Source organism: Trichosurus vulpecula, chromosome 8 (assembly GCF_011100635.1).
Source record: "Trichosurus vulpecula isolate mTriVul1 chromosome 8, mTriVul1.pri, whole genome shotgun sequence".
Classification (NCBI taxonomy): Eukaryota; Metazoa; Chordata; class Mammalia; order Diprotodontia; family Phalangeridae; genus Trichosurus; species Trichosurus vulpecula.
The window spans coordinates 238,285,629-238,304,788 of NC_050580.1; the positions used below are offsets into that span (position 1 = coordinate 238,285,629).

A 19,160-nucleotide genomic window follows, 5' to 3' on the forward strand; every position below is an offset into this window, starting at 1 on the left:
CCCATGCTTTCTTCAATGTCATAAAAGTTGCCGAAACTTAAACAGTCATAATCTCAAAGATCTCCTAAGGAAAGGAACCTAAATGGACTCTATGGGTAAACTGAGTCAGGTTACAGATTAAAATTGCATTAGATATTTCACAATAGGTTGATTAGGGGAAGATTTTCATGTCGCCAAGATAATGAGAAAACCTGTTGTCAGGGAAATCCTTCCTTACACAGTCAACTAGGGGAGTTAACAAATAATTACATCACTTTGAGGTGCTCAAACTCCCCTTCAGCTTCTATCAGAGGAATAACAACAGTCTTTTTCCCTTAACACTATTATTCCATGAGTAGGGTTTTGATCAAGTGAGGTTAATATTAACAGAGGACAAGTTTTTAGTTGACCAAAAGTTGTAGGAGGAATGGCCTTGAGCCTTGAATAAAAAAAATAATAAAAGGAAATAAAATTTCCCATAACAATACTAATGAAAATTGTTTAAGGAAGCAGGAGAGAGGCATGTCTGAAGGCAGTAGAGAAGGAAGCAGTGGATAGGGAGAGGTTCAAGATTAAAGAGTGAATGGGATGACCAAAGATGCAATCTGCTGGAGAAGGTGGAAGGGAATGAGGTCAAGGGCAATCAAACATTAAGCACTTACTATGTGCCAGGTACTACGCTAAACATTGAGGATACAAAAAGAGGAAACAGACAGTCCCTGCCATTGAAAATCTCACAACCCAATGAAGAAGACAACAAGCAAACACCTAGGTACAAACAAGTTTTGTGCACATAAACAGGAAGTAATTAAGAGAGAGAGGGCACTAAAATAAGTGGGATTGGGAAAGGCTTCCTAGTAGAAGAGAGATTTTAGTTGGGGCTCGAAGGAAGCAAGTAGGCAGAGAGGAAGAGAGAGAGAATTCCTGGCATGAATAACAGCCAGAGAAAATGCCTGGAACTAAGAGATGGATATCTTGTTTGTGGAACAGAAAGGAGACCACTGTCATTGAATACAAGAGTATATGGTAGGGAGTAAGGAATAAGAAGACTGAAAATATGGTGGTGGGGACTAGGTTATGACTTGGAATGTCAAATGGATAGTTTTATATCGTCAATAGGGAACCACTGTATTTTATTGAGTGGAAGAGTGACTTGCTTGGACCTGTGCTTTAGGAAATTTACTTTGGTAGCTGAATAGAGGATAAATTAAAGAGAGACTTGAGGTAGGCATGTGTAGAGGGGTTGTCCTTGGCAAGGAAAAGGACCACTTCATTGTCAGAGATTGAGAGTAAGGTGGAAAAAGTGGGGGATGATGTAAATATATTGCAAGATGTCAAGGGAAGAGGGAGTTCATGAGGATTTGCTTCAATTTTCTCAGTAAAGAGACAAGATGCTCATCTGAGAGAAAGGAGCAAAAGGGAGGTATAGGAGAAGAAAGAGAAGAAAAATCTTGAAATAATTTCTTTGAGGAGTGAGATGAGGTTAGTGTTATTTGAGAGGCGCCATTCAACTAGGTGAGTAGAAGCTGAAGAAGGAGATGGGTGAATCTGGGGACAAGGTTTGGCCATGGCTGAGTAGTGAAGGGAGTTTGTACAGAGACATTTGCACATTGATAGCGAAGTCTGGGCTATTCTGCATTGTTGCTAGAGTGGTGAAGACCAGGATTCAAGATCCGCCTTTGCAGTGTTTCAGAATCACTCTGACCATGCTGTCTGAAATTGGCAGTGAGGTGACACAGGAGATAGAGTGTCAGGAAGACTCATCTTCCTGAGTTCAAATCCAGCCTCAGACACTTACTAGCTGGGCAAGCCACTTAAAACTATTTGCCTCAGTTTCCTTATTTGTAAAATGAGCTGGAGAAGGAAATGGCAAACCACTCCAGTATCTCTGCCATGTTGTTTCCCCCATTAGACTGTGAGTTCCTCCTTAAGAGCAGACACCATCTTTTGCCTTTCTTTGTAAACCTAGCATTTACTACAGTTCCTGTTACATAGGCACTTTATAAATGTTTATTGACAGACTGACAATAGGGTTAGGGATTCAAAAGTAGAGAACAATGTGGAGTTGTGGAGTGGGAAACCATTGAGTTGAGTTGAGAAAGGGAGGAGAGCGAGGTCAGAGCAGGGTAATGTGTTGAGAAAGTACTGAAGGATAGAGAGTTTGGAGGATGAGATGAATGTGAAGTATAGATTTAAGAGAAATGAGGCTTGGGGGGAGAGGCATCTAGGTGGTACAGTAGATACACTGCAGACTTGGAGTCAGGAAGATATGAATTAAAATCCAATCTCAGAAACTTATTATTTGTGTAACCCTGGGCAAGTCACTTAACCTCTGTCTGCCTCAGATTCTTCTGTAAAATGGGGTTATTAATAATCTTTCTCGGGGTTTCTGGAAGGATAAAATGAGATATTTGTAAAATGTTTTGCAAACTTTAAAATGGTAGCACTTTCATAAATGCTTATTATTAATGACAGAATGTTATAGTCAGAGGAACGACAGCTGTTAATTGATAAATTATTATATATTATATATTAACCTTTGGGTTATGGTGAATGCCTGTATGTAACTGAGTGAGGGTGACAGAGAGAGGGTGAAGATCATGGAATGAGGAATTATTTGGTTAGGGAGTTTGAAGTAGCATCAATATGAATGTTGAAGTGTCATGCTTAAGGGTAGGTGTTTAGGAGAAGACATGAGATTAGAATAAGATTAGAGTTTATCTTCTCATTGCAGTTCAATAGGTCTCAAATTATTTTTAAAGTCTGACTACATAACTTAGACTATATCTACACAATGTCATATATTTAGATGAAAAGTAAAGAATTCATTAGAAGCCTTATGTATTTCTAGCGGCCTAATAGTATCCAGATCTTTGAAATCATCTACATTAAATGTTTACATGATTTAATGTCTTCTCCTTTCATTTCAGTACTTTGATGCTGTTCAGACCAACAGTATTTCTTTGGTTAACTGGTTCAAGTTGTTTTGAGACACAGCTTTCATCTAGATGCCTAGCTTTGTGCGTAAGAAGTGCGAAATAACAATAATAATGTTTGTTTTATATCTGCCAACTTCAAATTGCAACCCAGATGACTGCATCAGGACAGTAGACTCACTAGCCCTTTTGTATTGTTCAAACCCTCAAGCTAGCCAGTTGTATTCTGTTTTCCATTTACGTACTGTTGTTAAACTTCTAAGGCTTAACAGAAGGATTTCCTCTGGCAATGAATGTCTTCGGTCTTGAAGGGCATGAATATCTAAACCACTTTATCACTGTGTTCCAATGGCTATTTAGTCCTCCAAATAGGAAGGAATTGGCCATAACATGGAATCTGCTCTATTTCTCATTGCTATAAAATCCATTTCCCTTGTTTTGTTTTTTTCTTCTGCTCCACAGTAGGGTTTAAACCACTGAATTGCAGTTATAGGCAGTGGAGACAGCCATCTCACCATTCTGAATGCCATGTAGATTTGAGGTTTGCCCCACTAAGCAGGCAACAATGGCTTTACTGTAACTGGGTTAACTAGAACTTGGCAAACAGCTATCGGAGTAGGGTGATGCCCTCCCCCTTCCCTTCCAGGATGTTGGCCTGATCTCTCTTTATTTGTGCAGTTGGAGCATCCCTAGCACACAGTCTGTCACCCAAGCAAGAGGAAGTGGTGGGAGGGGGATGTGAAGTCTCCCAGGGTCAGGGTGTCCTGTTATAACTCTTCTCACATCATATCTCTTTCTCTGACGTAAAATGGGATATACTATGGTAGATTTTCTTTTGCTATTTCAAATTAGGGGTTTGAAGGCTATGTTCTGGATAATTTGTACTTATAAGAGATGACTGTCGTTCTGTTAAAGTGATGGCAATCAAATTCGGTAGAGCAAAAGTAATTCTTCAAAGTTCAGAGTATTGGGCCTTTTTCTTTTTCCCTCCCCAAGAAGTGTTCTGATTGTTTTAGTGTTTGGAACATTCCATTCTGAAATGAACAAGGATGTCACAGAACCTGGTGTGAAAGAGAAGGGACAGATGCTTGTGAAAGTACTTGATAATTTGGGGGAATAGAAAAGTAAAAACAATATACAGAACAATGCTTTTTAAAACCTTCCGCTATTATCTTTGGTGAATTTTACCACTCTTAAGATTTCTGGCAGAACTGGTAGCATAAATCTATAAAAGGGGCATTCTTATCCACCTTTAACTATAGTTTTTTTTTTTCTTTTAGTATAATACAGTATTTCTCTTTTGAAAAAAAAATAAGTTTCTAAATTTTTTTGTAACACAGGGGAGCTTTTACAAAAGGAATATTTATTTCAAAGGATAATTTAAAAATATATAAACTTACTTCCAACACATGGGAGATATAACTTCCCCTCCCCTCCACCCATCTTGTACCTCAGTTCCTGGGATGGGCAAGGGAATTAGATTCATCGTTTAACTTTGTTCCCATGGAACAGAAGCCCAGATCCCAGTCCTGGCTGCCTGGGCTACCTCACCTGCAATCCTGGCAACAAGATTGCCCTAGCTTGAGATCCCAAATCCCTATAGGGACTGGCACCTGAAATTGATGACAAACGACATAGACAAGAAACAAACAACCCCAATTCTATTTCTCTGAGCCAGGGTTAAAGAGAGGAGGCAGGGAAAGGGTAGCCCTTCCCTTTATACCAATTTAACTCATGGTGACAACCTCTGAAGGGTATAGCCTCTGGAAAGACAGCAAAAAAAAATAGCTGAAGTCAAGCGGAACCAAGATGGTGGAGAAAAACCAGGAAGTTGCCTGAGTTCTCCCCAGTTTCCCTTGGAAATAACATTATATCAAATATATTTTGATATATTTGATATATTAATATCTAAACAGATTCTGGAGCAACAGAATTACAAAAAGATGCAATGAAACAGTTTTCCAGCTTAAGATAACTTAGAAGGACTTGAGGAGGGGTCTGTCTCACTTGGGTAGAAGGAGAGCACAGCCCAGTGCAGATGGTATCCGGGCAAGCCAGCGGGAGGCTCTTAGCCATGGCACAGATCAGCAACCAAGGAGCCTAGGTCCTGGCTCAGCAGGCTAGTGGCACAATAGGCCAGATGTGAGGCCTCCAGTCCCAGCACAGAAGGCAAACTGCCAGCCCAAGAACTTCCAGCACAATAGTCACAATTAGGTGGGGCAACTCCAGTGCAGGGGACAAGCTGCTAGCACCAGAGGCCTCTGTGCATAAAGTCAGTGGCCAGGATTCTGGCCTCAAGCATAAGAAGCTTGGGACAGTGCCCCCTGAGCCCCAGGAGCAGAGCTCAATTTTAAACATCACAAAATAAGCTTAAAATGAGTAAAAAAAAAAAAAAACAGAAAAGAGCCCTAATCATAGAAAGCTACTATAATGACAGGGAAGATCAAAACACAAACTCAGAAGACAACAATGTCAAAATACCTATATGTGAAGCCTCAAAGGTTAATATGAATTGGTCTCAGACCCAAAAAGCCTTCTTGGAAGAGCGTAAAAAGGTTTTTAAAAATAAGTGAGAGAGGTAGAAGAAAAAGTGGGAAAAGAAATGAGAGTTACGCAAGATAGAGTCAACAGCTTGGAAAAGGAAGGACAAAAATTGACCAAAGAAAATAATTCCTTAAAAAAATACAATTGGCCAAATAGAAAAAAAAATCCACTGAAGAAAACAACTCCTTAAAAAGTAGAATTGGCCAAATGGAAAAGGAGGTACAAAAGCTAACTGAAGAAAATAATTCCTTAAAAATTAGAATCAGAAAGTGGAAGCTAATTACTCTATGAGACATCAAGAATCAGTCAAACAAAATCAAAATAATGAAAAAATAGGAGAAAATGTAAAATGCCTCATTAGGAAAACAACTGACCTGGAAAAAAGATCCAGGAGAGATAATTTAAGAATTATCAGACTACCTGCAAGCCTTGACCAAGAAAAAGAGCCTGGACAGCATCTTTCAAGAAATTATCAAGGAAAACTATCCTAATATCCTAGAACCAGAAGGTAAAATAGTCATTGAAAAAAATCCATCAATCACCTCCTGAAAGACATCCCAAAATTAAAACTCCAATGAATATTGTAGCCAAATTCCTAGAATTATCAGATTAAGGAAAAAATACTTCAAGCAGCCAAAAAAAAAAAAACCAATTCCAATATCAAGGATCCACAATCAGGATTACATAGGATTTAGCAGCTTCTACATTAAAGTATCAGAAGACTTGAAATATGATATTCCATAAGGCAAAGGAGCTTAGATTACAACTAAGAATCACATACCCAGCAAAACTGAGCATAATCTTTCAGGGGAAAAGATGGACAATCAATGAAACAACGGACTTTCAAACTTTCCTGATAAAAAAAAAAAACCAGGGCTGAACAGAAAATTTGATCTTCAAATACAAGACTCAAAAGAAACATAAAAAGGTCAACAGGAAAGAAAAAAAATGTTATTCAGTAAGGTTAAACTATTCACATCCCTACATAGCAAGAGGACACTTGTAACTCTTGAGAATTGTATCTCTACTAGGGCAGCTAGAAGGAGTATACATAGAGGGTGTGGGTATAAGTCAACTTTGATGAAATGATATAAAAAATTAAGGGGTGAAAAAAGGATTGTACTGGAAGAAGAGGAAAGGGAGAGATGACATGATGGTATACTTAGGGTATCCTAGAGAATCAACTAAAACACTACTTGAAATAATCAACAACTTTAGCAAAGTTGTAGGATATAAAATAAACCCACGTAATTCATCAAGATTTCTATATATTACCAACAAAGCCCAGCAGCAAGAGATAAATTCCATATAAAGTAACTGTAGACAATACAAAATATTTGGGAGTCTACCTCCCAAGACAAACCCAGGAACTATATGGACACAATTGAAAAACATTTTTCACACACATAAAGTCAAATCTAAATAATTGGAAACATATTGCTCATGGATGGGTGAGATAATATTATAAAAATGACAATTCTATCTAGCTTAATTTACTTATTCAGTGCTATACTAATCAAGCTACCAAAAATTATTTTATGGAGGTAAAAAAAATTACAAAACTCATCTGGAAGAAAAAAGAGGTCAAGAATATCAAGGATATTAAAGAAAAAAATGCAAAGGAAGGTGGCCTACCCACACAAAATTTAAAGCTATATTGTAAAGTGGCAATCATGAAAACTATTTGGTACTGGCTAAGAAATAGAGTCGTAAATCAGTGGAATAGGAAAGGTACACAAGATACAGTAGTCAATGACTATAGTACTCTACTTTTTGATATGCCCAAAGACTCCAGCTTCTTGGTTAAGAACTTACTATTTCACAAAAACTGCTGGGAAAAATGGAAAATAGTATAGCAGAAACTAGGCATGGACCAACATCTCACACAGTATACAATGATAAGGTCAAAATGGGCACAAGATTTGGACAAAAGCAAATTAGGAAAGCAGGGAATAGTTTACCTGTCAGATCTATGGAGAAGGGAAGAATTTATGACCAAACAAGAGATAAAGAACATTATGAAATGCAAAATGGATAATTTTGATTACGTTAAATTAAAAGGGTTTTGCACAAAGAAAACCAATGCAACCAAGATTAGAAGGAAAGCAGAAAGCTGGGAAACAATTTTTACAACCAGTGTTTCTGATAAAGGCCTCATTTCTCAAATATATTCTTATAAATTTGACTCAGTTCTCTATGTAAGTTTTTTCCCAATTGATAAATAGTCAAAGGATATGATGAACAGGCCATTTTCAGATGAAATTAAAGCTATCTAAAGTTGTATTTTAAAAAACACTCTGAATCACTATTGATTAGAGAAATGCAAATTAAAACAACTGAGGTACCACCTCACACCTATCAGATTGGCTAATACAAGAGAAAAGGAAAATGATAAATGTTGGAGAAGGTGTGGGAAAATTGGGACATGCATTATTGGTGGAGTTGTGAACTAATCCAACCATTCTGGAGAGCAATTTGGAACTATGCCCAAAGTGCTATAAAACTGTGCATTATCCTTTGACCCAGCAAGACCACTATTTGGTCTGTATCCCAAAGAGATCTCATAGAAAAGGGAAAAAGATCCACATGTACAAAAATAGTTATAGAAGAATTGGAAATTGAAAAGATACCCATTATTTGGAGAATGGCTGAAGAAATTGGAATTTGAATGAAATGAAATACTATTGTGCTCTAAGAAATGATGAGCAGAAGAATTTCAGAAAAACCTGGAATGATTTACATGAACTGAGGCTGAGTGAAGAGAGCAGAACCAGGAGAACACTGTACACAGTACAACAACATTGTGTAGTGACCGACTTTGTTTGACTTAGTTCTCCCGAGCAATCCAATGATCTAAGACAATTCCAAAAGGCCCATGTTGCAAAATACTATCCACATTTAGAGAAAGAACTATGGAGTCTGAAGTCTGAATGCTGATAGCAGCATACCATTTTCACTTTTTTTGCTTTTTTCTTTGTTGTGGTTTTTCCCTTTTGATCTGATTCTTCTCTCGCAATATAACTAACGTTTAACATGACTGTACTTGTATACCCTATATCAGATTGTTTTACTGTTTGGGGGGGGGGGCGGGGGTAAACAAGAGAGGGAGAAAAATTTAGAACTTAAAATCTTATAAAAATGAATGTTGAAAACTATCTATAAATGCAAATAATAAATAAAACACTTTTAAATGGAAAAATAAAATCCTATTAAGTGGAAAAAATAAAAGAAAGGAAATGGTCCATAGGAGCCTTGAGGGTATCTTGGGCAAGAAGACAAATTATTGAATACATTTCACCAAAGCTATTATATATTTACTATATACAAGCACTTAGCTGGATACTAGAAGACTGAGAATGGAGTTTAGTTGGTGGTTTGCATAGAAATAGAGAGGTCACATCCTCTATCCTAACTGCAGCTTCCAAGAAGCAACACACCTTGGTCAACTGTCACCTACCCAGGCTGATGCTGGAAACCAAAATCAGCTTGCTCTAACTAGGCTCCTAGAAATGTTCACTGCTTTGATTTTGGCCATAACATAGAAATCCATGCCTGGGCCCAACACCACCCAGTGAGTCAGAGCCCAAATTCCAGGAGAATAAAGGGATTTCAGATGAAGGAAGATGTTTCTCAAGAGAAGGGATCAGCAAAGCATTTCTCAAGTCAGCTGTGGGAAGTAAAGCAGGGTGAATGGATGGGGCAGGGGACTACCAGTACCTGTTATTTCTTACGTGTGGGACCTTAAGCAAGTCACTTATCATCCTTAAGCTTCAGCTTCTTTATCTTTAAAGTGAAGGGGCTAAAAGCAGCAATCTCATTGTTCCCATACTAAGCGCTTGATAAATTATATTATCTCTCTGTCTCTTCCAGCGCTAAATCCTATGATACTAGGATGTTAATAGGACATCTCTGGCTACACCCCGATTCCTATAACCCTGATAAAATGAGGTAAGCCTTATCTGATATAATACTGCAAATACCTTTTCACCCCCAAATTACCTGCCCAACAATGCCTGAAATGCTACCAAGTAGATATTCACCTGCACAGCCCCTTTGCAAACCAGCCTGGGATGTTGGAGGAGGAGGAAAGAGGGTCAGTTACTCACACTATAGTTTTAATTACTCTATCATTCAGAGATCCTCCTCACACAGCTCTCAGACACTGAAAGAATCAGAGCCCAGAGTAGGCATGGGAAGAATGAAGCAATTTTTGAATATGGGACTATGTAGTCTCATGTACAAAAGACATTCTTGGTAAAATTGGTTGATGAGTGGATGACTGGCTACAAAAACTGGTGCTTTGATCTTCATCTACTATCTGCAATGTACATCGGCATATCTCTGGAACCACCAATTAGCAAACACAAGTCTGGTAGTACAGATTCTATTTACATCCAGAGCCCCATAAGCTATGTGAGGTAATTTAATGTAAAAGTAATTTAAATAAATATACTCTGAGTATATTTGTACATATATAATATGCATATAATGTGTATATACATATGTAGTTATATGTGTGTGCATATGTATATGTACATGTATATATAAATATACATATGTTTATGTGGTATGTATGTATATATATACATATATGTATATATACATATATGTATATATATACATATATGTATATATATGATGGGATGCAGGGGTTACCAGGGCCAAAGGTAATACAAATATTTACTATGTACTCAACTGAAGTCAATTTCCCATGTTTCAATGTTTTCACGGTAATGACCCTATGCCAACAGAACACAAGTTCTAACAGATTTTTACCAAGCTAAAAAAATTTCAAGGGCAGGCCTAATGACAACCTGTACATTTTGTCTCTGAGGACTAAACAAGTTAAATTCACCAGGGGGCTAGCCACCTAGTGATTTAAGAAATTTAATTAATGTTTATTGAGCACTTAAAATGTAAAAATCGCTACACGTAAGGTTGCAAATTTGGAAGGATAGAGAAACACTCATTAATACCAAACTAGACTTCTCATTGTTCCTAATGCACAATACTCCCTCTCTGGTTTCTGTGCCTTTGCCCTGGCTAGCCTCACTTTCTCCTCCAGAGCCATCCGGGTCCAGTGACCAGATATTCATCTGGAGGACTGAAGGAAGGAAAGAAAGAAAGAGAAAGTGAGAAAGAAATAAAGAGGGAGAGAGAGAGAGAGAGAGAGAGAGAGAGAGAGAGAGAGAGAGAGAGAGCAAAAGAAAGAGAGAAAGAGAGAAGGAAGGAAGGAAGGAAGGAAGGAAGGAAGGAAGGAAGGAAGGAAGGAAGGGAGGGAGGGAGGAAGGGAGGAAGGGAGGGAGGGAGGGAGAGAGGGAAGGAAGAAAGAAAAGAAAATCCCAAGTGGGGAGCTTCTGGCTATCAAAATTTACCTTCCTTTGGTTGTTTTTATCCTTCATTTTCGAAGAGGACCATGACATCAGGGAAATGATGACATGACTTGCAGTCGACTTGAGACTGGTGACCTTGCACAGCCCTCCCTCACTCAAATCCAACTCAACTGCAAGTCATGTCATCATTTCCCTGATGTCACGATCCTCTTTAAAGGTATTATATACATAATATGACATTGATTCCTTCATACAGGGTATAAGGCATGCATATTTTTCTAGCGTTTCCCCCCTGCAACAGTTAGCATTAGCAGCGTCCTAGCTCTGAAGTAAACTATTTCCATCATTTTGCACTGACAGGTCCTCAGAGGTGGTCCTTTCTCTAAAGGCACAGAAATGAAAAGGAGAAAGATGGATGATGTGAGCTCATAAGCACTGAGGTCCGTATTTGATCACCCAATTTGAACACAGAGTTAAAACAGAATGTCTGGCTTTCTTCTTGCCAACTTTGCTTTCAATAGAAAAATGCATAGTTTTGGTATAACATGAACAATAAAAAATGTGTTCTAATGATGTTTATGTAGTATTGGACAGAAGAGTTATTGTGAGGTAATTACACATTTAGGAGATTAGCAGATCCCAACCAGTAATACCCTGGGGTGGGATTATCTCATTAGCCCTGTGCACTAAGAATAAATATAGAATAGGATGGGTGTGACCAATAAATGTTACTTTTTGCCAAGAACTGTTAGGTAACTTTTTTTAACATATCTTCCTAAATCTACAGCTTAGGAATTTTTTAAGTGAATCTAGTGTTTATGAAAGCCATGAGGCAAAGTCTCCAACTCTGTCAATTTCCCATATAAATCTTTCATCAGCATGCCTCTAGTAAATACTAAGGTTATGTTGTCCTTTGTATATAAAGAAACTACTACTGACGTACCTGTCATGAGGGCATGCTCTTGGAGGTGTTTTTCTGGTAGTGATGATGGATTTGTACTGAACAACACTCCACTGGGGCTGCAACTGTGTTCTTGGAACACAAAGAAAGTAGCAAGTTTGTATGGGATTGAAGCCATGACCTCACTAACACACAAATATAATAAAATTATGTAGGAAAGGAAACTTGGGAGAGGCAGGGTGGATAGCAGGAAACAGTGAGAGAGAAGGACACAGAGCAAACACAATGATAATAAGCAGGAACTAGCACCTCTAAAATAGAGAAACTCATCATCCTAAGGCTAAAAATGATGACATATAAATTTGCAGCTATGGTTTTCATAAACTAGCTGACCAAGAAGCAGGATAGCATAATGAATAGATGGGCAACCTCAGAATCAGAAGGCCTATAGTCAGGTTCCATTTATGAAACATACTGAGTCTGTGGAAGCCCTTTGTAGTATAATATCTTTAAATGCTTAAAATTAAATACGTTAGATTAAAAAGAAACCAATTATATTGAAATACAGTCATCCAACTATTTTTTAAAGTTCATGGCTCCCAGGTTAAAAGCAATAATCTGAGAGTACAAGTTGTGACACATGTACTAGCTGCGTGGCCTCGGGCAAGTCACTTAACCCCAATTGCCCTGCCCTCCAAAAAAAAAAAACCAAAAAAGTTGTACAAGTTGTAAAAACCAGTTACACATCTGCTTTAATAGAGAGGATGTCCTCACTGGAAGTTCCCTTCACCAATAAAATCACAGCTCTGGGCCAACCAACAATAAAAAACCTAGTTGACAAGTCAGTAGATGACCATACTTCTCTCACTTACCATTGCTATCATGGTTTCCAAATCAAGCTAGCCCTCCAAGTTTCCATTGATTATCAATAAACGCATAAAACAGGAACACTCACCAATGCTGTTTGTCACTGTCACAGAGAATGCCTAGCACAAGAATCCAACTGAAGAAGGATTCTCTAAAGATAGTGAGGTCCTCCAGATGCTCCCATTTGTAGATGATGCTGTGTTTATTGTATCAAGCCCCACAATTGTGCAGGTCCTACTCAGTAAGTCTATGGTCACTCAGAAGAGATTGGTCTAATGATTTGCCTAATTGCAGAATCACAAAGGTCAAAGTCTTGATCCTATGAAAGGGCCCCAAGAAGGAATCTAGTTCAACTCCTTAATTTAGAGAAAAAAAGTAAGCGACAAATGTTTACTGCTTGGATTATGGTTTTTAACTGAATGAAGAGCAGATTGGGGTTGATGAACTGGGCCAAAACAGGAGTAAGAGCGCAGGCTGGATAGCATTTAAGAAATCGCATAGTGCTTTCCATGTTCCCAATCGTGTTTGATTCCTGTCAGTTTCTTCTTGATGGCGTCCTTGGAGAGCTTGGAGCTAGCATAGATCATTTTGCTCTTGAGGGGGGCACACTCAGGGGCCCAGAAGATAAACACCAGGTCCTCCTTCTTGGGATGTGTCAAGATTCAGCCATTGATTCCTTATAGGCGTGAATTATGGGACACAATGGTCTCAGGAACATAGGTGGATAACATAACAATAATAACTAACAGTTTTAGGTTTGCAATGGGCTTTACAAATATTACCTCATTTTATCCTTACAGCAAACCTGGGAGATGAAGATATTGAAAAAGAGACTAAGTGACTTGCCCAGGACCATACAGCTAATAGGTATCTGAGGCCACATTTGAACTCAAGTCTTTGTCACTGCAGGTCCAATTCTTAATCCACTGTACCACCTCAAAGCCTCTGGTGAAATAGACGGAGAAATTGGGCTTAAGAGCAAAGAAGACCTTGCCATTTTTCCGACGAACACTGGCTGAAGTGACCCAGAACAAATCCTTTAATTTCTCAGTATTGTGGATGACTCGCTCATGACGAAGAGTCAGACCCCAAAGTCAAATCTAGCCACAGCCTACTTTTGTATGGCTTTCAAACTAAGGACGGTTTTTACATTTTAAAATAATTTTTATTGTGTTTACGAACACAACACGTAAAAATGTTGATAGTACAGTATGACAAAAACAAGGGTGAGGGCAGGATTTGGCGCTTAGTAGGAATTTGCTGACCCCTGTTCTAAGACTGTTGTAGAGAAGGTGCTAACTTACATTGGTAGAACGGTTTCTTTACTTGGGAGTTCCTTATACCAATGAAATCTAAAGTCTAGTCCCTATCCCTTTATTTTCCCACATAGCCTAATTACAACGTTCAATAAAACATTGCTGCCACTGCTGCTGTTGCAACAAAACACTCGGATTGTGGGCTCTCCCATAAACTGAACCAAATTGTTTTCTTGGATTTTCTGTGTACATTGTGGATGAAACTGTACAGACTTGCAGTGAACTGGCTGCTTCAGAGGTAAGAGCCACACCCAGAAGTTGCATCAGCACTGCTCTTGCCTTTTTTAGTTTCAGGCTATGGAGCAATGTGAGATCCTGGCTATACCTGGCACTCTGTGACTGACCACGTGCAAAGCTAGAGGCTCAGGATAAGTGGAAAGTAGTTGTAAGGTTCTGAATTCATTATCAATCAATTCCCCCCAGAAGGGAGGGAGAGCAAGACATCAGCACACCATATTGGTGGAGTAAATGGAGTCTGCACCTAAGGATCTAGGTTGCCTGTTGGAGCCTGTGTGGAACTATTAGGTGACACATTGATTCTGAATTCTAGTTATCATCAGCTACTAATTTGGTTCTGAATATATCCTGAAACACAAGCTTCTGTGGATTATGATTTGGGCTCCATCTTCCATAGGGATTATCTCTCCAATAGTAAATATATTGATCTTGTCCCCATGTTTATTCCAATTTCTTCATAAACTAGATTCTGAAATTTTGGAGGGGAGGACTCTTCCAAATAGGTTCCTTACCATGGGTTTACTTTCAGTTTTCTGGCCTTCCAGAATCACAATCAAGTGACAAAATGAGATAGCTGTCTCTACATCACATCACTGGATCAGTCATTACTGCTATTTGCATAAAATAATTTTAAAAGTACAGTTTATTACATTTGAACTATCTATAAAAATGAAAGATCCAGTTTTTAAAATCTGAAGGATTACAGGTTGTTAGGTTTTTGGTGTTGTTTTTTTTTTTAATATGAACCTGAGGCTTCATCAATGTGTGGGAACTTCTTGTGTGGAAATTCTTTTAACTGATGCAAAATGGCACCTCCTACGTGATAGCCAAAGGGAATTGCCTGGAGTCACTGTGAGTTCATGGTACCACTGTTAGACTTGAATCTCTGCCTTCCCACCCTCAAGGCCTGTGCTCTATCCATTATGCCATGTTTCAGATAAGAGAAGAAATTTAAATTTGACAGGGAAAAAAACACATGATTAGATTGATCCCTTTGGCATCACTGTGGATTTCATTGAGGAAGCATTTTAGGATTGGTGTCCCAAGGCTTAATGTAATTAGTACCATACCATGTACAAATAAGGAATATTTGGAAAACCTCACCATCAGTGGAAATCCTTCTTTCGTTTGGACCTTATGCAAGATGTGTTTTGTAACAATTAAAAATGTTTCTGATGAACATAGTTCTTCCTTTTTAACACTTCATTTGACATCAGTACTCAGTGGATCACTGAATAGGATTATCAATGTAGACAAATATTCAAGGAGTGAAGAGGGCAGGTTGAGGGCATAGAAGATCTAAAATATAGGAAATCTCAGAAAAGGAACAGAGCAGAAAGGAGAGAGTACCAACAAGGAAGTAGAAGCAGCCAGAGCTAGGACAGAGAACAGTTTTTTAGATAAAGAAAAACCAGTCCTAAAAATCAAAGATTTCATACTCTACAAAGTTCAGTCAGTAAAGTAACCATAACCATAGAGTCTTCTATAGAAAATTAATTGTGAAAACCTTCCTCTTCCATCTCATGTATTCTTAGACCAATTACCTCGTGGTGGTTGCTATACTGCGTGCTCGAAGAAGACCAAAATGACATCACAATGTGAGAGTTAATTTACAATGGGTCTTAGCATGGCTGATCAGACCAATAGGAGCTCAGAATGCTCTACCACAGATAGTCTATGTGAATATTTGGGGTGGATTCTCTAAATGTGCACATCTTGTGTTTCTTTTCAGCTACGTCAATTCTGCTTTGCTTGTAGGGCGCAGCCCCTTCTCTGATAAAGGCACACCACACTGGGTGGACCCATGGCATTGTCTCCCATGTTACACAATCAATTCCAAAGTTCTTAGGAGAGACCTTGAGAGTGTATCTGTATTGCTTCTTCTGACCACCATGTGAGCGCTTAACCTGTGTGAGTTCTGAATGCATTCATGGGTTGCTATCTACCATTTCCTTATTTCTCTTTTTTGAGAGCAATTTTAAAAATACATTCCTTTGGTTTTTAGTCATGTCTGGCTTTGTGACCCCATTTTGAGTTTTCTTGGCAAAGACAATGGAGTAGTTTGCCATTTCCTTCTCCATCTCATTTTACAGATGAGGAACTGAGGCAAACAAGGTTAAGTGACTTGCCCAGGGTCACATGGATAGTAACCGGATTTGCACTGAGATTACTTCAGACCTGCCACTATTCATGGAGCCATCTACCTGGCCCCTCCCCCATACATTCCTAAATAACTTTAAATTAGTATCATCCCTAGTACAGACTTTTCTCTATATACAGGCAGGTATGTTAATCTTTTGAAGTATATTTCCCCACACTGGATACCAAGGTTATAGAGTCCAAATGTTGGGGTTCCACTATTACTGTTGATGAAAATTAATCACCATTAAAATGCTGGCAAGCCTGTTCCATTTTACATCTCTTGTTCTCCATCAATTTTCATCTATCTCTGAATCCTTTTGGGAAGTACTGGCTTAGCTAGGTCTTATATAAAATTCTCTGCAGGCTTGTTTTATCCTCACCTGCTTTTCTGTGTTGAGAGGCAATAGGACTCATAAGATGTATGTCATATTCCCTGGTGGTGGTGTTTTCTTTTTTTAAAACAAGCTTACATTCTAGAAAAATGTTGTCATTGGCTACCACATCTGTCTGTTTGTCAAGGAGACCAAAAGTGTTCTCTATCTACACAAGAGAAACAAAGTGGATGATTATATTGATTATGATATACAGCTTGATGATCCACCTATTGAATTAGGCCAGAAATGTGTGTGTATACACATACAAACACCAATATATGTATATGTATATTTATATTGGACAGCTGCCACAAAACTAGACATTAAGTAGACAAGATCAATTTGGACCACATCTAAGAAATTGTGCAATGTTTTCAGTGATCCTTAATTTCTCACTGCTACAAAGGCCCATTTATAGAAATAACACTTCCTATAATACATATAACTTATTACACTTATAAAAATAATTCTTCTGGTGTTACTAGATGGCTACAAATCATAACATATGATGATATAATTTAAATTACAAATAACTGAGAGCCGGGAACCTTTCTGCATCCTTTCTCTTCTCCCCTGCCCGCCTGCCTGCATCTAACCCAGCCCAGCCCAGCCCCTCTCAGCTCTGTGTAGCTCAGCACGGCGCAGCCCAGCAGATCCGGACCCAGCGCCTCTCAGCGCATCCCCAGCCCAGCCCAGCCTTGCCTCCTCTAGCCTAGCACCATGGTAGATGCTTTCATTGGCACCTGGAAGCTGGTTGACAGCAAGAACTTCGATGACTACATGAAGTCCATTGGTGTTGGCTTTGCCACAAGGCAGGTGGCCAACATGGCCAAGCCCACTACCATCATCAAGCTCAGTGGGGACACCATCACTTTCAAGACTCACAGCACTTTCAAGAACACTGAGATTTCCTTCAAGCTGGGAGTAGAGTTTGATGAGAGAACGGCTGATGATAGGAAGGTCAAGTCTCTAGTCACACTGGACGGAGGCAAACTTGTCCATGTCCAGAAGTGGAATGGGCAGGAGACCACACTGGTTCAGGAGCTCCAGGATGGAAAGCTCATTCTGACACTAACTCATGGCAGCGCAGTCTGCATTAGGACCTATGAGAAGGAAACAGCTTGAAGCCAGCCCACCTGTTCACTGTCAACTCCTCTGCCGACAGCTACCACTGAACTCAACACCAGATTGCCTCATTTCTGCACCTGTCCCCCTCCCCACTCCAGTGTTTTGTACCAATTGACTCTCATCAAGGAACCCTCCAGAAATGGAAAACATATGGTGCTGTCCTGGTCCTGGTTGAAGCCCATTCTGTATTTTTTTTAAACTGCATCTGATGGCTGGTCCCAAGCCAATAAAGCAGATCCCACAGTCAAAAAAAAAATTACAAATAACCAACTGGGCAACAGAAAGGCATGGTGAATGTAAGTAGGCTATACCTTTTTAGCAAGAAAAGACTTGTGCATTAGAAGAAAAGTAGGAGACAGCATTGAGGATTAGGTATGACTGGATAAAGAGGTGAGCCAGTTATGTGTCAAGAATGAGAGAAAACATGGACAATTACCCAAATAATGCTGTGATATTGCAAGAACAAGAGGAAGGACTCTAGAGGCTTAGGTAGATCCTCCCTGGAGAAAATATGGGCAAGAATCACATAAGATGAGGAGACATAGAGGAGTTGCAATCTGCATCAGAGGAGGAAGTACCCATACTGAAGAAATCACAAATCCTTCAAAGTAGAAAAGTAAAGCAAAATTAATACTGCTTTCAGTTATCCATGTGAGTGCCATCCCTACCCCCCAGAAGTGTTAGGAAAAATTGACACTGTATTGTTGTAGAATAAAGAATTCAAGAGCTAGAAGAGACCTTGGAGATGATCTAGTCAAACCTCATTTTATAGATTACTTTTCTAAGATCACACAATTAGTGTTAGAGGTAGGAGGAGAATTTGGATCTAGTGAGGCTCATTTAACTATTCTAAACTTCTATTTTGTTTTCTTTTTAGGGTCTTCTTTCATCTCTTCTTCTTTACTTCAGTGAATAAAGGATCTCAGAAGAATCTCTGAAAATGCCCTATATCTAGGTTATAACACGTGCTCAGATGCCTCAGCCTTATTGGTTATCAAAATAATAGCTAGCATTTCTATAATGTTTTAAGGTTTAAAAGCACTTTACAAATGTTAATCATTTCATTTTGTTCTCACAACAACCCTGGGAGGTAGGGGCTATTTTTATCTCCATTTTACAGATGGGGAAACTGAGGCAGATAGCAGTTATGCGACTTGCCCAAGGTCACTCAATTAAGTAAATGTTTTAGACAGGTTCTGTCTCAGGTTCTTCCTCCCTCCAGGTCCAGCACTCTATTGACTGCACTACTTAGCTTCATAAAGTCAGCAACTACATTGACAAGGCATGGGCAGTTACATGGTGCAATAGATAGAATGCCAGGCTTGGAGTCAAGATGACCTGATTTCAAATCCAGCCTCAGACATTTACTACCTGTGTGACCCTGGACAAGTCACTTTACCCTG

General features: G+C 38.9%; 1 protein-coding gene across 1 annotated transcript; it reads left to right on the plus strand.

Annotated features, from left to right (window-relative positions):
* Positions 1–17,349: 17,349 nt before the first annotated feature.
* LOC118829991 (fatty acid-binding protein, heart-like) lies at positions 17,350–17,946 on the plus strand. The gene has a single exon (XM_036736853.1). It carries the CDS (start codon positions 17,350–17,352, stop codon positions 17,752–17,754), a length of 405 nt encoding a protein of 134 aa, XP_036592748.1. The 3' UTR covers positions 17,755–17,946.
* Positions 17,947–19,160: the final 1,214 nt, after the last annotated feature.